At 50.7% G+C, this 25,899-nt stretch overlaps 6 protein-coding genes across 6 annotated transcripts; all 6 read left to right on the plus strand.

The window, feature by feature from the left end:
- Positions 1-588: 588 nt before the first annotated feature.
- LOC133359769 (histone H1.5-like) lies at positions 589-2,018 on the plus strand. The gene has a single exon (XM_061578300.1). It carries the CDS (start codon positions 1,011-1,013, stop codon positions 1,671-1,673), a length of 663 nt encoding a protein of 220 aa, XP_061434284.1. The 5' UTR covers positions 589-1,010; the 3' UTR covers positions 1,674-2,018.
- A 3,769-nt stretch (positions 2,019-5,787) lies between these two features.
- Positions 5,788-7,547, plus strand: LOC133359788 (histone H2A-like). The gene is made up of 2 exons (XM_061578318.1): positions 5,788-5,899; positions 7,075-7,547. Exons 1-2 carry the CDS (start codon positions 5,829-5,831, stop codon positions 7,481-7,483), a joined length of 480 nt encoding a protein of 159 aa, XP_061434302.1. The 5' UTR covers positions 5,788-5,828; the 3' UTR covers positions 7,484-7,547.
- Positions 7,548-9,592: 2,045 nt separating this feature from the next.
- On the plus strand, positions 9,593-11,946 carry LOC133359763 (histone H1.5-like). The gene has a single exon (XM_061578294.1). It carries the CDS (start codon positions 10,914-10,916, stop codon positions 11,574-11,576), a length of 663 nt encoding a protein of 220 aa, XP_061434278.1. The 5' UTR covers positions 9,593-10,913; the 3' UTR covers positions 11,577-11,946.
- A 1,536-nt stretch (positions 11,947-13,482) lies between these two features.
- LOC133359802 (histone H2B type 3-B-like) lies at positions 13,483-14,238 on the plus strand. Its single transcript, XM_061578334.1, has one exon. The coding sequence runs from the start codon at positions 13,739-13,741 to the stop codon at positions 14,138-14,140; it is 402 nt and encodes a 133-aa protein (XP_061434318.1). The 5' UTR covers positions 13,483-13,738; the 3' UTR covers positions 14,141-14,238.
- Positions 14,239-14,703: 465 nt separating this feature from the next.
- On the plus strand, positions 14,704-15,654 carry LOC133359793 (histone H3-like). The gene has a single exon (XM_061578324.1). The coding sequence runs from the start codon at positions 15,244-15,246 to the stop codon at positions 15,652-15,654; it is 411 nt and encodes a 136-aa protein (XP_061434308.1). The 5' UTR covers positions 14,704-15,243.
- Positions 15,655-15,674: 20 nt separating this feature from the next.
- On the plus strand, positions 15,675-17,489 carry LOC133359778 (histone H2A-like). The gene is made up of 2 exons (XM_061578308.1): positions 15,675-15,799; positions 16,980-17,489. The coding sequence occupies exons 1-2, from the start codon at positions 15,729-15,731 to the stop codon at positions 17,386-17,388; spliced, it is 480 nt and encodes a 159-aa protein (XP_061434292.1). The 5' UTR covers positions 15,675-15,728; the 3' UTR covers positions 17,389-17,489.
- Positions 17,490-25,899: the final 8,410 nt, after the last annotated feature.

The raw sequence follows: 25,899 nt of genomic DNA on the forward strand, positions 1-25,899 counted from the left end.
TATTCCCACCGGAACTCCACACTCCCCTCTATTCTCACCGGAACTCCACACTCCCCTCTATTCCCACCGGAACTCCACACTCCCCTCTATTCCCACCGGAACTCCACACTCCCCTCTATTCTCACCAGAACTCCACACTCCCCTCTATTCTCACCGGAACTCCACACTCCCCTCTATTCTCATCGGAACTCCACACTCCCCTCTATTCTCACCAGAACTCCACACTCCCCTCTATTCCAACCGGAACTCCACACTCCCCTCTATTCTCACCGAAACTCCACACTCCCCTCTATTCCCACCAGAACTCCACACTCCCCTCTATTCCCACCGGAACTCCACACTCCCCTCTATTCTCACCAGAACTCCACGCTCCCCTCTATTCTCACCGGAACTCCACACTCCCCTCTATTCTCACCAGATCTCCACACTCCCCTCTATTCTCACCAGACATGGCGCGCAGTCCTCACCATAGCGCGAGAGGAGGAATCGCGAGCGCGCGAGGCAAAACTTAAATAGAAAATATTTTGTTGGAATTAAATATGAGTAGTCTGTTGAAGCATCTTGTCTTGCAAAAAATTCGAGTGCGTTTTAAATAGTGTTCATCAGTAACACTTTTGAAAACCGACAATCATCATATCTTGCCCTGACCGAACAATGTCTCCCAAATGTTGGTTGTTCACTTGTTTAGAATTATAATTTATATCGTGAGCATTGTCGTATATTGCATAAGTAACGTACATTAAAGAAGTGATCTTCGTGATGATGTATTAACTAGATGCATGTAAGTATGAACGTTACGGGAGTAATCGAGCCCAAAGGCAGGCGTGATAAACACAGTGAGTATGGTGGGAACTCCCTCACTAGAGCTGAGTGCTGGATGATCTCAGCGACGTCCGCTTTCAGTACGCCGCTTCTATAATAACCTCGGGCCTGGAGGACGCTCGGTTCGAATTCGTGAGAGCGCTGATTTCGGTTTCAAAGAGGCGAGGCGATAAAAGTGACGTCTTGAGATGGCGGAAACTGCTCCTGCTCAACCACCAGCTGCGGCTACTTCAGCGCCTAAAAGCCCCAAGAAGAAGCGCGCCGCTCCAAAGGCCAAGAAGGTCGGCCCCAGCGTGTCCGAGCTCATCCTCAAGGCTCTGGCCAGCAGCAAGGAGAGGAACGGCGTGTCTCTTCCTGCGCTCAAAAAGTCGCTTGCTGCCGGAGGATACGACGTGGAGAAGAACAATGCCCGCGTGAAGTTGGCCATCAAGAAGCTCGTGGCCAAAGACGCCGTGGCGCAAGTGAAGGGCAGCGGCGCGTCTGGCTCTTTCAAACTCAACAAGGAAAAGGCTGCCGCAAAGGCGAAGCCCAAGTCGTCAACGGCAAAGCCCGCAGCTAAAAAGCCCGCGGCAGCCAAGAAGGTGAAGAAGCCCGCGGCAGCCAAGAAGACCGCGCCCAAGAAGTCTCCCAAGAAAGCAAAGAAGCCCGCGGCTGCCAAGGCGGCCAAGAGCCCCAAAAAGGTGAAGTCGGCTGTTAAGCCCAAGAAGGCGGCGAAGAGCCCAGCCAAGCCCAAGGCTGCGAAGCCCAAGGTCGCTAAGCCCAAGACCGTCAAGGCCAAGGCCGCCAAACCCAAGGTGGCCAAGCCCAAGAAGGCCGCGGCCAAGCCCAAGAAGACTGCGCCAAAGAAGTGAATCCGATGGGACGACCGACGCTCGATTCACTCCACCTCAACGGCTCTTTTCAGAGCCACCCACTTCGTTCAAAAAGTGAACCAGATGCTGCTGCGCTTCAATTAGTTCAAATTAACTGTGTAACATTTCACCCACTCGATGTGTTTTAAGCATTGATGTGATGGGAGTGATCGAGCCCGAAAGCAGGGATCACAAACACAGGCGAGGCGGGTGGCAGCTCCCTCACTCGAACTGAGTGCAGAGTAATCTCAGCGACGTCAGCATTCTCGCTGGCGATTCTAATCTAAATCCAGATTCAAAATCGATGCATTCTTGACGAACCTCCAATTTTGATTATGTGTTGCACCTCTTCATTTCGTCATCATGTTACTGGTGCCAAATATGGAATTTCGTCTAAAAATGTATTGATTCCAGACAGCTTTACTCAATTTGCCTTCATTCGCGCGTTCTGACCTTTTTAATTTGTTTTTGTTTTGTAAACATTGCGGTGCACCATCTAAACTTTTCTATTTAAATTAATTTCTATACGTAAATATCGCATTGTTTGCAATGTCTTTCTTACTTTGGGACAACTAGTTGGTGACGTTCACTCAACTATTGTGTTGGAAGCCGTTAAGCTTCACACGATTATAAAGTTAGTTCATCTTGTTCACTTGAAAACAAGACCTTACACCGATTATTCACTCCACGTGCAATCTTGCAACAGATCGTGTTCCTCTGGCGTTCGCTGCGGGTGTGCCAATATCATTCCAGAGTGCTTCGAAGAAGGGCCATTGCCCAAAACGTCGCATATTATACATGTCAAGGAAGTGTTATTGACGACGGTGGAGGGTTTTCTTCGTCGCAGAGGTTAAAGGTGGAAGGTTTAAGGCGGAGCCATCGCGGAGGGCAGGGGTGGTCGGTGACGTCGCCACGCTTCGGGTATAAAGGCGGCTGCTGCTGCAAGCTGAGCGCGCAGTCTCTCGCGAGGAGCTTTGTCACAAGTAGTCGCAATGTCTGGACGCGGTAAAGGCGGTAAGGGGCTCGGCAAGGGAGGCGCAAAACGCCATCGCAAGGTGCTGCGCGACAACATCCAGGGCATCACCAAGCCCGCCATCCGCCGCCTCGCTCGCCGCGGCGGTGTGAAGCGCATCTCGGGCCTCATCTACGAGGAGACCCGCGGCGTCCTGAAGGTCTTCCTTGAGAACGTCATCCGCGACGCCGTCACCTACACGGAGCACGCCAAGCGCAAGACCGTCACCGCCATGGACGTGGTCTACGCCCTCAAGCGCCAGGGCCGCACTCTCTACGGCTTCGGAGGCTGAGCGCCCATCTCTCGCACACTAAGCCAACCCAAAGGCTCTTTTCAGAGCCACCCACCTCTTCGAAACTGCTTGCGCCAGTGTTGCCAAACACGCTCTGAATGGAGCACATGTCCTGGGTTGTTGTGAGCGTGCTGGACGTTCGCTTGTTGAGTTGGCGAATCTTCATCTGCTTCCACATGAATGAAAGAAATCATGATATTCACGTCACATTTAACAAGGCGTTATTCTTGAACGCCTTAATACAGTACCTATTTATGGTATTTTGCGTTAATTATTTCCAGCTGCAGCCGATTCCGATATTACGTAGAGCATTTGGCGCCACAATCTTACAGCACACTCGTCCTAATTGACGGAGCGTGCCGGAATGCTAATCTCCACCTGTACAGCACAACAGCGAAGTTATTTTTCTCCACCGAGCGCTTGTATTTTTCCAAATTGCGTTCATAAAACGCCCGTGCGCCGTATTAGACGAGTGGTGAAACAATCCCTCGTAAGAAACAAAAAAACCCACGCTCAAAACACAATATACTGTATTGGGTTTTCCAGTCATCCTTTTTTAAACAAAGGCAATGCCATGGCTGCAATTCACTAATACACATGTTTGGACATTACATTGTGTTATATTCACCAGTCCTTTTAGCAGTAAAATCGATATTAAAGTGAACATCGCGTCCGCGTTTCTCATTGGAGGCTGATGGAGAGGGACGGTACTAAAAGAGCCACTCAGCAGCGCCGCGCACTACGATCCTCTGATTTGCATCTCGCCTCCTATAAAAGGAGCTCAACGCGCGAGCGACATCCACATTCGCTTCCCGTCTGTTCTGACCTGAAGCTGCTGCCTACGACGCGTCGACATGCCCGATCCTCCCGCATCAAAGAGCGCTGGGCCGGCCAAGGTTCCTGCTCCCAAGAAGGGCTCCAAGAAGGCTGTGACCAAGGCTACGCGCAAGGATGGCAAGAAGCGACGCCACCGCAGGAAGGAGAGCTACGCCATTTACATCTACAAGGTGATGAAGCAGGTGCACCCCGATACCGGCATCTCGTCCAAGGCAATGAGCATCATGAACTCGTTCGTCAACGACATCTTCGAGCGCATCGCTTCCGAGGCGTCCCGCCTGGCGCACTACAACAAGCGCTCCACCATCACTTCTCGGGAGATCCAGACCGCAGTGCGACTGCTGCTCCCCGGCGAGCTGGCCAAGCACGCCGTGTCGGAGGGCACCAAGGCCGTCACCAAGTACACAAGCTCCAAGTGAAGCCTCGACTCCACCATTAATTACAAAGGCTCTTTTCAGAGCCACCCACCTCTCCGAACCTGCTTGTACCAGTCCTAGCAGGAGTACTAAACGAAACTTCCAACAAAGCCCCGGTTCACGCGGGGACATTGTTCGCTCATTGAGTGGAATGGAGAGATGGAACGCATTTTAACCTGTTTCCACGTGAATAAAAGCGATAACAATATTCATGGCACATCATATTCACCAGCAGGCATTTCTTGGATTTGTTTGTCCATTGATTTCATCTGCAGCCCATTCAGATATTACATTGGATATTTGGTGCCAAAACCTTGCAATGCAATATATTTAATTCGTGGTTGTATTTTCGGGCAGGAACTAACATTTTGCACGTGTGCATCTATGTAAAAGTAAGCGCCTAGCATGGATGACTCGTGCAGTATAATTGATGATCATCATCTCAATGCCAAGAGAATAGATATCTATCCCTGTGATCACCTTTCCGACATTTTTACGTATTAACTTTGGAGCTTTCGTGACTGCAGGAATTATTCTTTGGTTCTTTCGGTAAAGTCACGTATATAAAGAAACAAATTGGTGATATCTGTCTGCTTATATGTCTGTCTATAATTTTTTTCTGGTTAGATTTTATGTCGCTATTTCATTATACCTGATGATGATTGCTTGTGTTGCAATCGAAACGTCGTATGCTATTATTTAATTTATTATTTTTTCTTTATACGTGACTTTACCGAAAGAACCAAAGAATATTTTTTACGTATTACTGCTTCCAATGAAGTGCATTTTCTTCACACTTTATTTAGATCACGCGGAGCACTGTAAAGTTGTCTTCGGAAAGGTGTTTGCTTGAGAAAATAAGATCCGTTAAAGACATGGACGGCGCTCAAACGGAACTACTGCATCGTGATGCGGCATTCTGCAATGATCCAAAGTGAGAACATTTCGTTGATGAAGAAGAGTTGACGACTCGAGATCATTGCACGCTGCCAACCAATCAGCACGCGCCCCTTCTTCGCACGTCACGACTCCGCTGACCAGTGAGCGCGCGCTCTGGGCTACATAAGCCGCCTTCTCCTCCCCGCCTGTGAGAATCTTTGCCCTCACCAAGCCATGGCTCGCACCAAGCAGACGGCTCGCAAGTCCACGGGCGGCAAGGCCCCCCGCAAGCAACTCGCCACCAAGGCGGCCCGAAAGAGCGCTCCGGCCACGGGCGGCGTCAAGAAGCCTCACCGCTACAGGCCCGGCACCGTCGCTCTGCGCGAGATCCGCCGCTACCAGAAGTCCACCGAGCTGCTCATCCGCAAACTGCCCTTCCAGCGCCTCGTCAGGGAGATCGCGCAGGACTTCAAGACCGACCTGCGCTTCCAGAGCTCCGCTGTCATGGCTCTGCAGGAGGCCAGCGAAGCGTACCTTGTCGCGCTCTTCGAGGACACCAACCTGTGCGCCATCCACGCCAAGCGCGTCACCATCATGCCCAAGGACATTCAGCTCGCCCGCCGCATTCGTGGCGAGCGCGCTTGAACGCCCAGCTCGGCCCTCAAAGCACAACACAAAGGCTCTTTTCAGAGCCACCACTTACTCGTGAGAAAGCTTCCATGTGTGTCCTTCAAAGTTCGGGTGCCGGAAACCTTCGTTTGCTGGTCACGGCTCTCACGAGTCGTCAGGCGTAAGCGACAATGAAGTTCATTTCTATACCCCGCCGCTCATTCTGCAACATCACACGTTGGTGTTGTGTATAAGCGTTGTGAAACCATGTTTACATAATGTACAACAAAATAGTTATTTTGGTGAAATGTATTTTACCTCAGAGTCGCGTGGTGGGTGTGGAGGCCTAGCACAATGCAGAGCCTCCCGCCTCGCCTGATTTTGCCACCCGGCTGACGCTGGGTACAGGTGCCGTTTCCCCCCCCCCCCCACCGCGCTACAATAATACTGTGTAATCGCTATAATTTAATAATCTACCGACCCTATAATAGTAATAGCACACATTGTGGTGGGGGGGGGAGTAAAGAGGACGTGAAACTTAGATGAATTTACCTCAGAGTCGCGTGTTAATGCGTGCGCCTATTTTTAACGGGAATTAAAGATGGCGTCCACCCCGCAACTGCTAGCCCGTCGCTAGCCGTTGCCAGGGGCAACCGGCGTCCAATGAAAGCGGCGAAGTCGTCGCTAGGCGTTGGCAGGGGCAACCGGCGTCCAATGAAAGTGCGTATGGTCCGACATCCACACACAGACAGACAGACATTCACGATTTTATATATATAGATTAAACCCAAAGATATTGGTTTATGCTGTTTCAAGCCCGAGCTGATAAGAAGTTCACATTTTGCAAACTGAGACTGAATTATTCACGCACATATATTTTTAGGCATTGCCCGAACAGGCGGTTAAAAAAAAATATCTATACACCGTATAGGCACGTGGGCGATCAATCACGAGCTCAAGGCTATCACAATGATTTCTTATAACCAATGCGGTCCCTCAAAATGATTATAATCAATAATACATTGATATTTGCGGAATCCGCTTATAAGTTTGACTTGCCAGCACGCGCCCATAAATTAACTCTATTATGCTTAAAACTTGAACCTATTAAGTACGTGTATCGCATTGTTTAATTCATAAGATGCGTGTCCGCATTCAAATATATATGGATACAAATAATGAAAGTCAACATCGAATCCTCGCGTCCCGGCTTGTCATTGGTGGCTCAAGGAGAGGGCGGGACTCGACCGAGAGGAGCCAATCAGCAGCGGCGCGCTCTACGATCCTCGTCTCCGCTATAAAAGCCGCTCCCGTGGTGCGTGGTAACGTCACAAATCGTTCGTACTTTGTCTCCAGTGCTTTTTGCATCCTAGGTCCCTTAACGATGTCTGGACGCGGCAAGACCGGTGGCAAATCTCGCGCCAAGGCAAAGTCCCGCTCTTCCCGCGCCGGCCTGCAGTTCCCCGTGGGTCGCGTTCACAGGCTGCTCCGCAAGGGCAATTACGCCCAGCGGGTCGGCGCTGGAGCACCCGTCTACCTGGCCGCCGTGCTCGAGTACCTTTCTGCCGAGATCCTCGAGCTGGCTGGCAATGCCGCCCGCGACAACAAGAAGACGAGGATCATCCCCCGACACCTGCAGCTCGCCGTGCGAAACGACGAGGAGCTCAACAAGCTCATGGGCGGCGTGACTATCGCCCAGGGCGGTGTGCTGCCCAACATCCAGGCCGTGCTGCTGCCCAAGAAGACCTCTCAGGCAAAGAAGTGAACGCGCCGCCGCCTCTACCACCACAACAACGGCTCTTTTCAGAGCCACCCACTTGCTTGCAAAGAGCTCGGTACAGTCGTACACAGGGGTTTTGTTATTAATAAGGACACCGTCGTCGAGTTGCCCTCGTCCCAAATTGCGCGCAATTAAACGAATTCTCTGCTCATTCCAGATACCCTTTATGTCTAATTTAGGAACGGTATTTGAGCAGCATTCCAACATTGCATCAATCATGGAACATGGTTTAGAATAAATTGAGGTGCCTATTGGAAGAAAGTATCGTGTTTTTTTAAAGAATAAAACTCGCTCTTTTTGAGCGGTCAGATTACATATGAAGAGGAGTCGGAGAATGGTTCAAGCACTTCAAGGGATCTGCGAGCCACCCTCACGCACCACGCACCACGCAAACACGACATCTCCGCTCTCACGACAACACGCACCAATCAATCTTAATTTTTTTTCACACACGCGCGGGAAATAAGAGCTGGACGGGGGGGTCAGGGGTTAAAGGGCAGTGACGTCACCCGGACCAGGCGTGCTGGACGCGAATGTGTATTGGGAGCGGAGATTGAGGAGTTAAAAGGGGCTGTGGGACGTGTGCCCGGGGTTGGTCTTGGAACGAATATTGCTGTGCGTTGGTGAAAACAGGTCCCTGTGGGGTGGGCTGGTAGGACCGAACAATTGAATGGCTATAATAAAATGAAATGGCAAAAAATGGGCGCCAATGAGTGGATGGAAACGTAGACGTAGTGGAACATAAGAAACAATAAAGTAGTAGTAACCGTTCTGCAAAAAAATAATAGTATTGCACAAGTATGTACCTACGTGAGTGCAGCTTGGAGCAGACACAGTGAGTAGTAACAATCTGCACGAGATGCAGCGCCGTGGGCCACGCCCCTATCACTGTTAGCCCCGCCTCCTCGCCCCCGGTACTGTATTCTCGACTGTAGACTCCGCCCCTTTTCGCCAACGGCCCCTCCCTCCATCGCGCTAAGCTCCGCCTCCCACCGCTTGACCCCGCCCCGCTCCCCCGTGGCCCCGCTCCGCCCCCGTGGCCCCGCCCTCCACCCGCGTAACCCCGCCCCGCCACCCGTGGCCCCGCCCCATCTCGGTGTCCCCGCCCAGCCCCGCGTAGCCCCGCCCCCTGCCGCTGTAGCCCCGCCCGCTGCCGCGTAGCCCCGCCCCCTGCCGCTGTAGCCCCGCCCCCTGCCGCTGTAGCCCGGCCCCCTGCCGCGTAGCCCCGCCCCCTGCCGCTGTAGCCCCGCCCCCTGCCGCTGTAGCCCCGCCCCTTGCCGCTGTAGCCCCGCCCAATACACCCCGAGCGGGGGAGAGATTCCCAGGCCTGGCTCGGCTGGAGAGCCGCCAACGAGAGGGTGGAGGTAGGGAGTTGTTTTTAATGAAAAAGCTTTAAATGTAAATGTTTCTATTAAAAAACATCAGGGAATGTAACATTGTTAAATATTTACTGCCTTTCACACACACAGGGGAACTATACGAAGGGAGAGCTTGAGGCCTAGGTCTAGGCTTTAGGCCTAGCTGTAGGCCTTAGGCCTGCCGTGGGTTAATTGTTAATATAAATGTTTTAATTATTTATGTAAAAGCTTTAAATGTAAATGTTTCTATTAAAAAACATCAGGGAATGTAACCTTGTTAACCATTTACTCCCTTTCACACACGCGGGGGAACTATACGAAGGGAGAGCTTGAGGCCTAGGTCTAGGCTTTAGGCCTAGCTGTAGGCCTTAGGCCGCCGTGGGTTAATTGTTAATATAAATGTTTTAATTATTTATGTTGAAGCTTTAAATGTCAATGTTGCTATTTAAAAACATCAGGGAATGTAACATTGTAATTAAAAGCTATCTGAGGGAATTATAAGGGAATGCTACACTTGGTTAGCCAGGATAGCGTCACTGAGTCTAAATGTTTTTGTAGGGTCATGCCAAGTGTTTGCAGTAGGGGGCGATGTTGACACACGGACGGACGGACGGACGGACAAACGGACGCACGATATAATCTATTGGAGTCTGGTCCACTTCGTTCCTACCAGAAGTGCATAAACCAATCTACTACGCCTCTTCACATGCGCGTGGAATGAATGATTATTGCATTCGTTCTAAATTTGTAGCTTTCGTGACTGCAATGATTCATACTCTTAGGTTTTTTCGGTAAAGTCACGTAGGTAAAACAATAATAAATAACTAAAACAATATAAATAATAAAATAACAAATCAGGGGGGAAGAGGGGGGCTTATCTGAATGTGGTTGCCGGGAAGTGGCGGGGGTGTCGGGGCTAAAAGAGAACAAATGAGCACATCAGCTCAGGGTTGTGGCCGGTGTTAGCTGATAGTAAGCATAAAAGTACTGGTAAACGCTGGGGATGTTAACACTCGGTAAAGTATAATATTACCTGTCAAATAAGATGGTACAAATATGTGTAGTTAAATATTTTTTACATGGTTAATAACATCTTTCCAATGATTACTCATTCGTGTTACTTAGTGCAGTAAATACGTGTTACTTATTGCAGTAAAAACAACTCATCGCATGAACCATCCTGCGCTCCTAGAATATCAACTCTGTCAATGCATTAAACGTAAGATTATATATTTTCTTTAAACATTCGACTGCGGAGTCACTTGAGTTGAATTTGAGTGGTGATGATTGTGCACCGTGCCTTCAAGGCGCGCGACCCTTCTGCAGTGCGTGAGCTACTCATCTCTTGCCACGTAAAATGTTAAACTTTCCATATAATGTCGGTTAATTTTGAGTAATTTTCTTCAGTTTGTTGTCCATCTGAAAATCCATAAATTTATTCATTTCAAAGTTCGATTAAAACGTCCAGTTAAAAGTTCGGTGACAAGGGACGATTGACATGGCGCGCAGTCCTCACCATAGCGCGAGAGGAGGAATCGCGAGCGCGCGAGGCAAAACTTAAATAGAAAATATTTCGTTGGAATTAAATGAGTAGTATGTTGAAGCATCTTGTCTTGCAAAAAATTCGAGTGCGTTTTAAATAGTGTTCATCAGTAACACTTTTGAAAACCGACAATCATCATATCTTGCCCTGACCGAACAATGTCTCCCAAATGTTGGTTGTTCACTTGTTTAGAATTATAATTTATATCGTGAGCATTGTCGTATATTGCATAAGTAACGTACATTAAAGAAGTGATCTTCGTGATGATGTATTAACTAGATGCATGTAAGTATGAACGTTACGGGAGTAATCGAGCCCAAAGGCAGGCGTGATAAACACAGTGAGTATGGAGGCAACTCCCTCACTAGAGCTGAGTGCTGGATGATCTCAGCGACGTCCGCATTCAGTACGCCGCTTCTATAATAACCTCGGGCCTGGAGGACGCTCGGTTCGAATTCGTGAGAGCGCTGATTTCGGTTTCCAAGAGGCGAGGCGATAAAAGCGACGTCTTGAGATGGCGGAAACTGCTCCTGCTCAACCACCAGCTGCGGCTACTTCAGCGCCTAAAAGCCCCAAGAAGAAGCGCGCCGCTCCAAAGGCCAAGAAGGTCGGCCCCAGCGTGTCCGAGCTCATCCTCAAGGCTCTGGCCAGCAGCAAGGAGAGGAACGGCGTGTCTCTTCCTGCGCTCAAAAAGTCGCTTGCTGCCGGAGGATACGACGTGGAGAAGAACAATGCCCGCGTGAAGTTGGCCATCAAGAAGCTCGTGGCCAAAGACGCCGTGGCGCAAGTGAAGGGCAGCGGCGCGTCTGGCTCTTTCAAACTCAACAAGGAAAAGGCTGCCGCAAAGGCGAAGCCCAAGTCGTCAACGGCAAAGCCCGCAGCTAAAAAGCCCGCGGCAGCCAAGAAGGTGAAGAAGCCCGCGGCAGCCAAGAAGACCGCGCCCAAGAAGTCTCCCAAGAAAGCAAAGAAGCCCGCGGCTGCCAAGGCGGCCAAGAGCCCCAAAAAGGTGAAGTCGGCTGTTAAGCCCAAGAAGGCGGCGAAGAGCCCAGCCAAGCCCAAGGCTGCGAAGCCCAAGGTCGCTAAGCCCAAGACCGTCAAGGCCAAGGCCGCCAAACCCAAGGTGGCCAAGCCCAAGAAGGCCGCGGCCAAGCCCAAGAAGACTGCGCCAAAGAAGTGAATCCGATGGGACGACCGACGCTCGATTCACTCCACCTCAACGGCTCTTTTCAGAGCCACCCACTTCGTTAAAAAAGTGAACCAGATGCTGCTGCGCTTCAATTAGTTCAAATTAACTGTGTAACATTTCACCCACTCGATGTGTTTTAAGCATTGATGTGATGGGAGTGATCGAGCCCGAAAGCAGGGATCACAAACACAGGCGAGGCGGGTGGCAGCTCCCTCACTCGAACTGAGTGCAGAGTAATCTCAGCGACGTCAGCATTCTCGCTGGCGATTCTAATCTAAATCCAGATTCAAAATCGATGCATTCTTGACGAACCTCCAATTTTGATTATGTGTTGCACCTCTTCATTCCGTCATCATGTTACTGGTGCCAATATGGAATTTCGTCTAAAAATGTATTGATTCCAGACAGCTTTACTCAATTTGCCTTCATTCGCTCGTTCTCGCCTTTTCACTTTGTTTTTGTTTTGTAAACATTGCGGTGCACCATTCTAAACTTCTCTATTAAAATTAATTACTATACGTAAATATCGCATTGTTTGCAATGTCTTTCTTACTTTGGGACAACTAGTTGGTGACGTTCACTCAACTATTGTGTTGGAAGCCGTTAAGCTTCACACGATTATAAAGTTAGTTCATCTTGTTCACTTGAAAACAAGACCTTACACCGATTATTCACTGCACGTGCAATCTTGCAACAGATCGCGTTCCTCTGGCGTTCGCTGCGGGTGTGCCAATATCATTCCAGAGTGCTTCGAAGAAGGGTCATTGCCCAAAACGTCGCATATTATACATGTCAAGGAAGTGTTATTGACGACGGTGGAGGGTTTTCTTCGTCGCAGAGGTTAAAGGTGGAAGGTTTAAGGCGGAGCCATCGCGGAGGGCAGGGGTGGTCGGTGACGTCGCCACGCTTCGGGTATAAAGGCGGCTGCTGCTGCAAGCTGAGCGCGCAGTCTCTCGCGAGGAGCTTTGTCACAAGTAGTCGCAATGTCTGGACGCGGTAAAGGCGGTAAGGGGCTCGGCAAGGGAGGCGCAAAACGCCATCGCAAGGTGCTGCGCGACAACATCCAGGGCATCACCAAGCCCGCCATCCGCCGCCTCGCTCGCCGCGGCGGTGTGAAGCGCATCTCGGGCCTCATCTACGAGGAGACCCGCGGCGTCCTGAAGGTCTTCCTTGAGAACGTCATCCGCGACGCCGTCACCTACACGGAGCACGCCAAGCGCAAGACCGTCACCGCCATGGACGTGGTCTACGCCCTCAAGCGCCAGGGCCGCACTCTCTACGGCTTCGGAGGCTGAGCGCCCATCTCTCGCACACTAAGCCAACCCAAAGGCTCTTTTCAGAGCCACCCACCTCTTCGAAACTGCTTGCGCCAGTGTTGCCAAACACGCTCTGAATGGAGCACATGTCCTGGGTTGTTGTGAGCGTGCTGGACGTTTGCTTGTTGAGTTGGCGAATCTTCATCTGCTTCCACATGAATGAATGAAAGAAATCATGATATTCACGACACATTTAACAAGGCGTAATTCTTGAACGCCTTAATACAGTACCCATTTCTGGTATTTTGCGTGAATTATTTCCAGCTGCAGCCGATTCCGATATTACGTAGAGCATTTGGCGCCACAATCTTACAGCACACTCGTCCTAATTGACGGAGCGTGCCGGAATGCTAATCTCCACCTGTACAGCACAACAGCGAAGTTATTTTTCTCCACCGAGCGCTTGTATTTTTCCAAATTGCGTTCATAAAACGCCCGTGCGCCGTATTAGACGAGTGGTGAAACAATCCCTCGTAAGAAACAAAAAAACCCACGCTCAAAACACAATATACTGTATTGGGTTTTCTAGTCATCCTTTTTAAAACAAAGGCAATGCCATGGCTGCAATTCACTAATACACATGTTTGGACATTACATTGTGTTATATTCACAAGTCCTTTTTGCAGTAAAATCGATATTAAAGTGAACATCGCGTCCGCGTTTCTCATTGGAGGCTGATGGAGAGGGACGGTACTAAAAGAGCCACTCAGCAGCGCCGCGCACTACGATCCTCTGATTTGCATCTCGCCTCCTATAAAAGGAGCTCAACGCGCGAGCGACATCCACATTCGCTTCCCGTCTGTTCTGACCTGAAGCTGCTGCCTACGACGCGTCGACATGCCCGATCCTCCCGCATCAAAGAGCGCTGGGCCGGCCAAGGTTCCTGCTCCCAAGAAGGGCTCCAAGAAGGCTGTGACCAAGGCTACGCGCAAGGATGGCAAGAAGCGACGCCACCGCAGGAAGGAGAGCTACGCCATTTACATCTACAAGGTGATGAAGCAGGTGCACCCCGATACCGGCATCTCGTCCAAGGCAATGAGCATCATGAACTCGTTCGTCAACGACATCTTCGAGCGCATCGCTTCCGAGGCGTCCCGCCTGGCGCACTACAACAAGCGCTCCACCATCACTTCTCGGGAGATCCAGACCGCAGTGCGACTGCTGCTCCCCGGCGAGCTGGCCAAGCACGCCGTGTCGGAGGGCACCAAGGCCGTCACCAAGTACACAAGCTCCAAGTGAAGCCTCGACTCCACCATTAATTACAAAGGCTCTTTTCAGAGCCACCCACCTCTCCGAACCTGCTTGTACCAGTCCTAGCAGGAGTACGAAACGAAACTTCCAACAAAGCCCCGGTTCACGCGGGGACATTGTTCGCTCATTGAGTGGAATGGAGAGATGGAACGCATTTTAACCTGTTTCCACGGGAATAAAAGCGATAACAATATTCATGGCACATCATGTTCACCAGCAGGCATTTCTTGGACTTGTTTGTCCATTGATTTCATCTGCAGCCCATTCAGATATTACATTGGATATTTGGTGCCAAAACCTTGCAATGCAATATATTTAATTCGTGGTTGTATTTTCGGGCAGGAACTAACATTTTGCACGTGTGCATCTATGTAAAAGTAAGCGCCTAGCATGGATGACTCGTGCAGTATAATTGATGATCATCATCTCAATGCCAAGAGAATAGATATCTATCCCTGTGATCACCTCTTTCCGACAATTTTACGTATTAACTTTGGAGCTTTCGTGACTGCAGGAATTATTCTTTGGTTCTTTCGGTAAAGTCACGTATATAAAGAAACAAATTGGTGATATCTGTCTGCTTATATGTCTGTCTATAATTTTTTTCTGGTTCGATTTTATGTCGCTATTTCATTATACCTGATGATTGCTTGTGTTGCAATCGAAACGTCGTATGCTGTAATATATTATTTTTTCTTTATACGTGACTTTACCGAAAGAACCAAAGAATAATTTTTACGTATTACTGTTTCCAATGAAGTGCAGTTTTTCACACTTTATTTAGATCACGCGGAGCACTGTAAAGTTGTTTTCGGAAAGGTGTTTGCTTGAGAAAAGAACATCCGTTAAAGACATCGACCGCGCTCAAACGGAACTACTGCATCGTGATGCGGCATTCTGCAATGCTCCAAAGTGAGAACATTTCGTTGATGAAGAAGAGTTGACGACTCGAGATCATTGCACGCTGCCAACCAATCAGCACGCGCCCCTTCTTCGCACGTCACGACTCCGCTGACCAGTGAGCGCGCGCTCTGGGCTACATAAGCCGCCTTCTCCTCCCCGCCTGTGAGAATCTTTGCCCTCACCAAGCCATGGCTCGCACCAAGCAGACGGCTCGCAAGTCCACGGGCGGCAAGGCCCCCCGCAAGCAACTCGCCACCAAGGCGGCCCGAAAGAGCGCTCCGGCCACGGGCGGCGTCAAGAAGCCTCACCGCTACAGGCCCGGCACCGTCGCTCTGCGCGAGATCCGCCGCTACCAGAAGTCCACCGAGCTGCTCATCCGCAAACTGCCCTTCCAGCGCATCGTCAGGGAGATCGCGCAGGACTTCAAGACCGACCTGCGCTTCCAGAGCTCCGCTGTCATGGCTCTGCAGGAGGCCAGCGAAGCGTACCTTGTCGCGCTCTTCGAGGACACCAACCTGTGCGCCATCCACGCCAAGCGCGTCACCATCATGCCCAAGGACATTCAGCTCGCCCGCCGCATTCGTGGCGAGCGCGCTTGAACGCCCAGCTCGGCCCTCAAAGCACAACACAAAGGCTCTTTTCAGAGCCACCACTTACTCGTGAGAAAGCTTCCATGTGTGTCCTTCAAAGTTCGGGTGCCGGAAACCTTCGTTTGCTGGTCACGGCTCTCACGAGTCGTCAGGCGTAAGCGACAATCAAGTTCATTTCTATACCCCGCCGCTCATTCTTCAACATCACACGTTGGTGTTGTGTATAAGCGTTGTGAAACCATGTTTACATAATGTACAACAAAAGAGTTATTTTGGTGAAATGTATTTTACCTCAGAGTCGCGTGGTGGGTGTGGAGGCCTAGCACCGTGCAGAGCCTCCCGCCTCGCCTGATTTTGCCACCCGGCTGACGCTGGGTACGGGTGCCGTTTCCCCCCCCCCCCCCCACCGCGCTACAATAATACTGTGTAATCGCTATAATTTAATAATCTACCGACCCTATAATAGTAATAGCACACATTGTGGTGGGGGGGGGAGTAAAGAGGACGTGAAACTTAGATGAATTTACCTCAGAGTCGCGTGTTAATGCGTGCGCCTATTTTTAACGGGAATTAAAGATGGCGTCCACCCCGCAACTGCTAGCCCGTCGCTAGCCGTTGCCAGGGGCAACCGGCGTCCAATGAAAGCGGCGAAGTCGTCGCTAGGCGTTGGCAGGGGCAACCGGCGTCCAATGAAAGTGCGTATGGTCCGACATCCACACACAGACAGACAGACATTCACGATTTAATATATATAGATTAAACCCAAAGATATTGGTTTATGCTGTTTCAAGCCCGAGCTGATAAGAAGTTCACATTTTGCAAACTGAGACTGAATTATTCACGCACATATATTTTTGGGCATTGCCCGAACAGGCGGTTAAAGAAAAATATCTATACACCGTATAGGCACGTGGGCGATCAATCACGAGCTCAAGGCTATCACAATGATTTCTTATAACCAATGCGGTCCCTCAAAATGATGATTATAATCAATAATACATTGATATTTGCGGAATCCGCTTATAAGTTTGACTTGCCAGCACGCGCCCATAAATTAACTCTATCATGCTTAAAACTTGAACCTATTAAGTACGTGTATCGCATTGTTTAATTCATAAGATGCGTGTGCGCATTAAAACATATATGGATACAAATAATGAAAGTCAACATCGAATCCTCGCGTCCCGGCTTGTCATTGGTGGCTCAAGGAGAGGGCGGGACTCGAGCGAGAGGAGCCAATCAGCAGCGGCGCGCTCTACGATCCTCGTCTCCGCTATAAAAGCCGCTCCCGTGGTGCGTGTTAACGTCACAAATCGTTCGTACTTTGTCTCCAGTGCTTTTTGCATCCTAGGTCCCTTAACGATGTCTGGACGCGGCAAGACCGGTGGCAAATCTCGCGCCAAGGCAAAGTCCCGCTCTTCCCGCGCCGGCCTGCAGTTCCCCGTGGGTCGCGTTCACAGGCTGCTCCGCAAGGGCAATTACGCCCAGCGGGTCGGCGCTGGAGCACCCGTCTACCTGGCCGCCGTGCTCGAGTACCTTTCTGCCGAGATCCTCGAGCTGGCTGGCAATGCCGCCCGCGACAACAAGAAGACGAGGATCATCCCCCGACACCTGCAGCTCGCCGTGCGAAACGACGAGGAGCTCAACAAGCTCATGGGCGGCGTGACTATCGCCCAGGGCGGTGTGCTGCCCAACATCCAGGCCGTGCTGCTGCCCAAGAAGACCTCTCAGGCAAAGAAGTGAACGCGCCGCCGCCTCTACCACCACAACAACGGCTCTTTTCAGAGCCACCCACTTGCTTGCAAAGAGCTCGGACAGTCGTGCACAGGGGTTTTGTTATTAATAAGGACACCTCGATTTAAAGCTTTCGTGACTGCAGGGATTCATCTTCTTGGAAGGACACCGTCGTCGAGTTGCCCTCGTCCCAAATTGCTCGCAATTAAACGAATGCTTTGCTCATTCCAGGATACCCTTATGTCTAATTTAGGAACGGTATTTGAGCAGCATTCCAACATTGCATCAATCATGGAACATGGTTTAGAATAAATTGGGATACCTATTGGAAGAAAGTATCGTATTTTTTAAAGAATAAAACTCGCTCTTTTTGAGCGGTCAGATTACATGTGAAGAGGAGTCGGTGAATGGTTCAAGCACTTTAAGGGATCTGCGAGCCACCCTCACGCACCACGCAAACACGACATCTCCGCTCTCACGACAACACGCACCAATCGCACGCGCGGGGAAGAGCTGGACGGGGGGGTCAGGGGTTAAAGGGCAGACACCGCTGGTTTCAAGTTCATTTCAAGTTCATTTATTAGGTATAGCCCTGTGAGCCATTCAGCTCTTGAATCGGGTGCAACCGCAACAAACAAAAAACATGAACAAAAAACATCTTAAAGTGAATATGTGACTAAGTGCAAACAGAAAATCCAAGAAAAGACAGCAAAAATATTGCAGAAAAAACACCGTACACCAACGCTGTGTGCAAAAATCCCAGTGGGATGCAAGTCAAACAACAACAACAACCACAAGACAACTTAGATTAAGGCCATCAGTCTAACTCTGTACTACAACAACACAAACATGGCTAAACCAATACACTTTTCGAAATCACCAAAATAAAGCCATGAAAGCAATGAAAAAGCAATCATAGGAACTGTGACGGAATTTTCACAATAAATGGCATAAACAACATGTACTACCAAAACCCTGCAGCCATAGCTGGCTGCATGAGTCACTCCACAGCAGGTCGCAAGAGACTGCGCGTGGCGCTTTGTGTTGCCGTTGCCATGAATCGTCGAAGCGCGTTCACGATCTGTTGTTCTCCTGTAACGCGGTGGTCATTTCGATTTAAAGCTTTCGTGACTGCAGGGATTCATCTGCTTGGTTCTTTCGGTAAAGTCACGTAAGATGGAAATAATAAAATAATAATAATAAAACAAAAAAGTAATTGTAAAATTTTATTATTAAAATAAAAATGCTATTTAATAATACACTAATGAAAATAAAAATAATAAGTAAAAGATTTCTTTTTATTATTTTATTATTTAATAATGACGTCAACACCCCCCTCCCCACTGACTCGCGCGCCCACAGAGCGATGACGTCCACACCCCCCTCCCCACTGACCCGCGCGCCCACAGAGCGATGACGTCCACACCCCCCTCCCCACTGACTCGCGAGCCCACAGAGCAAGGATTGCAACAGGCGATGTCATTGGCTGCGCCGGATGCGACGGCCATCTTGTTTAGTTCATTTAGTTCACGGATCGCAGGGGGAGCGGGCGGCCATCTTGTCAGACAGAGGGACGGCCTCGCGAAGCCTGTCGCAGTAGGCCTCGCGAAGCCTCCTGCAGTAGGCCTCGCGAAGCTTTCTGCACTAGGCCTCGCGAAGCCTTCTCTGCAGTAGGCCTCGCGAAGCCTTCTCTGCAGTAGGCCTTGCGATGCCTTCCCTGCAGTAGGCCTCGCGATGCCTTCCCTGCAGTAGGCCTCGCGAAGCCTCCTGCACTAGGCCTCGCGAAGCCTCCTGCAGTAGGCCTCGCGAAGCCTCCTGCACTAGGCCTCGCGAAGCCTTCTCTGCAATAGGCCTCGCGAAGCCTCCTGCAGTAGGCCTCGCGAAGCCTTCTGCACTAGGCCTCGCGAAGCCTTCTCAGCAGTAGGCCTCGCGCCGTGCTTTTCGTGCACAAATAAGGCGATTAAATGTATCTTGTCTCTGTGTTAATAAAACGTGCTGCGTTTCAGTAAAGTAAATTTGAAGCGAAGTTTATTATTACACTTGTTAAGCCAGGAAAGCCCCACTGAGTCAAAAGGTTTTTGTAGGGTCCTGCCAAGTGTTTGCAGTAGGGGGCGATGTTGCTACCAGGATAGCGTAACTGAGTCTAAAGGTTTTTGTAGGGTCATGCCAAGTGTTTGCAGTAGGGGGCGATGTTGATACACGGACGGACGGACGGACAGTCAGACGGACGGACGGACGGACAGACACATTAATCTATTGGTGGTCTGGTCCACTTCGTTCCTACCAGTATAAAACCCCCACCCACTCCCCCCACCCCATCACCCCATCACTCCCCCCCACCCCATCACTCCCCCCACTCCCCCCACACCATCACTCCCCCCCACCCCATCACCCCCCCACCCCATCACCCCCCCCAACCCCCCTCCCCCACCCCATCACCCCCCTTCACTCCCCGCCACTTCCCACCACCCCCACTCCCCCCACCCCATCACTCACCCCCACCCCCCCCACCCCTCCCACCCCCTACTCCCCCCACCCCTCCCACCCTCAATTCCCCCCTCCCACCACTCACCAACCGCCATTCCGCCCCCACTCACCCCCACCCCCTCGTCCCCCTCTTCCCCACCCCCCACACCCCCACCGCCATTCCGCCCCCCCCCCCCCCCTCCCCCCCACTCCCCCCCCACCCCCCACTCCCCCCCACTCCCCCCCCACCCCCACTCCCCCCCCCACCACCAACCGCCGCCATTGGCCACTGAGTGACGGTGACGTCACCACGGCGCCTGTGCCAGGCTGGGTGCACTTCGAGGCTGCCGCGTGAAGTGTCGACGGCTCGACACTGAGGTGGTGACGTCACGCGAGCGTTGTGTTTAACGATTTAACGATATTAGCGTAAAGATATGGGCATTAGCTCAAGTGATGTGAATACGTTCGGATTACCTCAAGTAATGTTACATTTACCTGAGGTAATTTTACCTCGCATAAGGTAAAGTTACCTCATTTGAGATAATGTTACCTTACCTGACGTAATTTTACCTTTGCCTGAGGTAATGTTACCTCGACCTAACGTTATATTACTTCGTCTGAAGTAAAGTTACATCGCCTGAGGTAATGTTACCTCTACCTGAAGTAATTTTACCTCACCTAAGGTAATGTTACCTCGCATGAGGTAAAGTTACCTCATTTGAGGTAAAGTTACCTCACCTGAGGTAATGTTATCTCGACCTGAGGTTACTAAGGGCACCACGGGGTGACCAGCCCCTCCCACCCCCCACCCAGCCCCCCCCACTCAGCCCCACCCAGCCCCTCCCCCACCCCCCCACCCAGCCCCTCCCTCCCCACCCCCCCACCCAGCCCCCCCCACTCAGCCCCACCCAGCCCCTCCCCACCCCCACCCAGCCACTCCCTCCCACCCCCCACCCAGCCCCACCCATCCCCACCCCCCACCCAGCCCCACCCTCCCTACCCAGCCCCTCCTCCCCCACCCCCCACCCAGCCCCTCCCCCCACCCAGCCCCACCCCGCCCCACCCAGCCCCTCCCTCCCCACCCAGCCCCCCCCACTCAGCCCCACCCAGCCCCTCCCACCCCCCACACCCAGCCCCTCCCTCCCCACCCCCCACCCAGCCCCACCCCCCACCCAGCCCCACCCTCCCCACCCAGCCCCACCCAGCCCCTCCCTCCCCACCCAGCCCCTCCTCCCCACCCAGCCCCACCCCACCCCACCCCACCCAGCCCCACCCTCCCCACCCAGCCCCCACCCTCCCCACCCATCCCCACCCAGCCCCTCCCTCCCCACCCAGCCCCCACCCCACCCCACCCCACCCAGCCCCACCCTCCCCACCCAGCCCCTCCCCTCCCCAACCATCCCCACCCAGCCCCTCCCTCCCCACCCAGCCCCTCCCTACACGACGGACGGACGGAACACAATAATCCCCTGTGGGCTGGTGTAACCAGGAGGTTCCTACCAGTAGTCAAAGTGAGGATTCTATCTCACGCGAATTTTAAATCGTGTAAGATTACGCTACGAGACGACTTCACGTTACGATTACAGCTACACATCTCGTACAGTGTTGACATGAGCGACTAATTAATTGTACAAGATTTACTTTGCACTGAATGAGAATGTCGCGGTGAAGATTACCTTATAATATAACGTGATTTGATCCGGATTGCATCACATTCTGATTACCTTACCCTCAGTGCCGGATAAAGTTAGTTCGGGGCCTGTAGCATGTGCTAGAAAGGGGCCCAATTATTATTTTTTAAACGTAAACATTAAAACACACATTTTTTACTTGCACAGTAAAGTATTTCAATTTTTTCATTTGCTATACAGCCGGATAATACGAATAATCGCTAACCTTAAACACCCAGTCGTTCATAAAAAAAAGTTGAAGGCGCTATAGTACTATAGTAATAGAGCAAGTGCAGAATCAATTAACCCGAATTGATATCTTGAAAGCATTTAGCGCGGGGCCCTTGAAAGTGCGGGGCCCGTAGCATTTGTAGCAACTTTTGCGACTCCGATAATTATAAACCCCCCCCCACTCCCCCCCCACCCCACCCTCCCCCCACCACCCATCACTCCCCCACTCCCCCCCACTCCCCCACCCCCCAACCCCTCCTCCCTCCCAATCCACCCCCCACTTCCCCCCCCCCACCACCAACCGCCGCCATTGGCCACTGAGTGACGGTGACGTCACCACGGCGCCTGTGCCAGGCTGGGTGCACTTCGATGGCTGCCGCGTGAAGTGTCGACGGCTCGACACTGAGGTGGTTGACGTCACGCGAGCGTTGTGTTTAACGATTTAACGATATTAGCGTAAAGATATGAGCATTAGCTCAAGTGATGTGAATACGTTCGGATACCTCAAGTAATGTTACATTTACCTGAGGTGATGTTACCTTGCCTGAGGTAAGTTACCTCGCCTTCCATTGCATTCCGATTACCTTACCCTGAGGTAATAATCACGCGATAATTGTGGTTTAACGATTTAACTACGTGAGAATATTACGATAGGGTCATTAGCTGAAGTGATGTGAATACGTTAGGATAACATCAAGTAATGCTACATTTACCTGAGGTAATGTTTACCTCCCGCGAGGTAACTTACCTCGCATGAGGTAAAGGAAAAGTTACCTCACCTGAGGTAATTTTACTTCACCTAATGTAATGTTACCTCGCATGAAGTGAAGTTACCTCATCTGAGGTAAAGTTACCTCACCGGTGACGATTTTCTGAACCGGTCCTGGGCCTCATCCCCTAGGTCGACTCGGCCTCAAATGAGTTCCTGGTGTAGCGGTGTGTAGTGAACATCGCCACTGGGGAGACAAAGGCGGCCGGGCGTGGTGCTGGCCACCCACCCCCCCCCTCGTGTGTCGTTCGGGCCTTCATAGGCGCCGCTACTCGCTCACAGCGCTTGACCCGACAGTCTGTTAAGGCCACACGGGGGATCTTAGTCTCGTATCCCTGTGACTCTGTCTCCGTGTGACTCTGTCTCCCTGTGACTCTGTCTCCGTGTGACTCTGTCTCCCTGTGACTCTGTCTCCCTGTGACTCTGTCTCCCTGTGACTCTGTCTCCCTGTGACTCTGTCTCCCTGTGACTCTGTCTCCGTGTGACTCTGTCTCCGTGTGACTCTGTCTTCGTGTGACTCTGTCTCCCTGTGACTCTGTCTCCCTGTGACTCTGTCTCCCTGTGACTCTGTCTCCGTGTGACTCCATCTCCGTGACTGCGTCTGACCGTCGTCCGCGTCTCGTCCCTCCGTGTCTCTGCGCCTCAGCAGCAGCAGCAGGAGATGGGCGACTTCCGAGACATCAGAGGCTTCTTCACCAAGGCCGAGTGGAGCGATCTGGCCGAGTGCGAGAAGCGGCGCTACAGGAACATCAAGCAGAACCACGCCGTCCTGCTGAACCTTGGTGGGTACGGCAGGCCGAGCCTCTTCGCAACTCAACTAATTGTCGCAGTGATTATAATGATGAGACCAAGACGTCGTAGCAGAGTGGCATGCATGGGGCGCCATGGTGGCGAGATGTTAACTACCTCGCCTGGTCTACAGGAGGTCGTGGGTTCGATCCCGACCCTGACGATGCCTGTCATATATCTGGAATCTGCGTGTGTCTCTCCCCGGTGAGATGTTAACTACCTTGCCTGGTCTACAGGAGGTCGTGGGTTCGATCCCGACCCTGACGATGCCTGTCATATATCTGGAGTCTGCGTGTGTCTCTCCCCGGTGAGATGTTAACTACCTCGCCTGGTCGTGGGTTCGATCCCGGTCCTCCGGGTTTTCGCTCCACATGTAGAATCAACATCACGCGTTTAACGTATTTGGCTGCTGCTATAAATGTCCACGTGGTAAGCCACTTGGTTGAGCTGTCATTTGTAGCAGCCAGGTCGCTTCTGAAAAACAAGCCAATAGCTCAGTGGACTTCACCTGGTGAAGTAAAATAGATTTAGTTTTAGTTTAATGATTTGTTTAACTTTCCTCTACTTTGCACGCCTATCGTGTATGTGTTTTGTGTTGTTGTAACTTTCTGAACCCGTGTGCCCCCTATGGGACATTTATGAAAAAGAGCTTCATAGCTCATCGGATTCATAATTCTAGTCACGTAGGTAAAAATTAAAATTAATAAAAGTACTTTTATTAATTTTAATTAGATTTTTTACCTACGGATTCATAATGTTAGAGAGGAAACCCACAACATTTACAAAAATAATTTTGACTTAAAACTTTCGTGACTGCAGGAAGTCGTAATCTTTGGATCGTTTGGTAAAGTGACGTGGATTGAAAAAATAAAATTAAAATAATGTGAATAAAAATATTTGAAATTAAAATAATAAAAAACCAAAAAGCACTAATGTATAGTTCAAAATACATTAGTCTTCTTGGTTCTTTCGGTAAAGTCACGTAAAAGGGAAATAATAAAATACTCCTATCGTGTTTGTGTATTGTGTTGTAACTTTCTGACCCCGTGCTTCCTATGGGACATCATAGCTCATCGGATTCCTAGTGTTGGAGAGTAAACCCACAACATTTACAAAATAGTTTATTTTGTGTGTGTGATTTGTTTACCTTTCCTATACTTTGCACTCGTATCATACTTTTAAGTTTTTTTCGGTAAAGTCACGTAGGTAAAAATAAGTAATAAAATAATAGAAATAAAATAAATTATTTCTATTATTTTTATTTTTACCTACGTGACTTTACCGAAAAAAGGTAAGAGTATGAATCCTTGCAGTCACGAAAGCTTCAAATCTAGACTCACTCCTATCGTGTTTACTGTATTGCTTGGGGTTGTTGTTGTAGCAGCCAAATAATATAAATGAACGTAGTGGCGGTACACCTAATCGTTGTATAAAATAATCAGCACATTTGTGGCAAAAATTATTTATTTTCCTCGCGATTCGAGACCCCGAACAGAAGGATATTTCGGGGTGGTGGTGGTGGTGCGTCAAAACCAGTTGTCGTGATGCCAAAGCGGTGGGAAGACGGAACGTTACATGAGCAGGACTGAACACGAAGCTTCGCAGTCTGTTGCCAATACAGCGGCGCCCAGTCTGATGACGTTCGGCTGCTCCAGTGCTCCAGTGGCAAGATTGGACTCCTAGTGCCCCTAGAGACTCGGTCGGACGGTGCCTCGATACACTCGTGGTGTCGCCACCGCACGTTCGGAATGGGGGACGCGGCTGCTGAATCTGAGTACAACAGCGACATCGTCGAGACTATGAAAAATAAAATAGGGTTTACGCTTTTTGGGAATGAAACAGGAGGTGGTAAGATGTTAAAACACCAGATAGATTATAGCTTTTGCAAGAATCAGGTGACTGCATCAACCATTGTGTACTTGTGGTGAACACGCAAACAATACACTCTCTGATAATATTTAATCATGTCTTTGAAACTGATTGGTCTACCCCAGAGACAGCCTTTCTTCATGGCCTAGTCTCACCAGTGTCAGACCAGAGAACAACACCAAAAGGCGACTAGCGCAAAGACAATGCAGTGTCAAGAGCATTTATAGCTCGGGGTGAGCAGCTATATCATGGGACCTTTTTGCCAGTATCAAATTATGAAAAATAAGAATCGGTTTTACCCTTTCTGGCAATAAAACAGGAGGTGTTAATATGTTCACACACCAGATAGATTATTCCTTTTGCAAGGAATAAAGTTACTGCATTAACCACGCGTACTTGTGGTGAACACGCAAACAAACACGCTCTGATAATAATCACATCGTCAGGACTGTGTTACGAGGACCCGGTGTGTTGCTATGCTGCACCGGTGTCCCGCCAATACGTACAAATAACAATGACCGACTGCCTCCTTGCGCAGGGATGAACCCGGCCCAGCCCGAGTTCATGCGCGCACGCGGCAAGCGCAGGGCGAGGGGCAATGGAGCGGAGTGCGGGCGGTCGAGCGACTCCGACGAGGATGGACGGGGTGGAAGAGAAGGAGGTGGCGATTCATGGAGGACGAAGAGGCGGAGGAGGCAAACGTAAAAGGGCGCTTGCAGACCGTGC

This window comes from Lethenteron reissneri, chromosome 66 (genome assembly GCF_015708825.2).
Source record: "Lethenteron reissneri isolate LAM-NWPU_2019-01 chromosome 66, ASM1570882v1, whole genome shotgun sequence".
Classification (NCBI taxonomy): Eukaryota; Metazoa; Chordata; class Hyperoartia; order Petromyzontiformes; family Petromyzontidae; genus Lethenteron; species Lethenteron reissneri.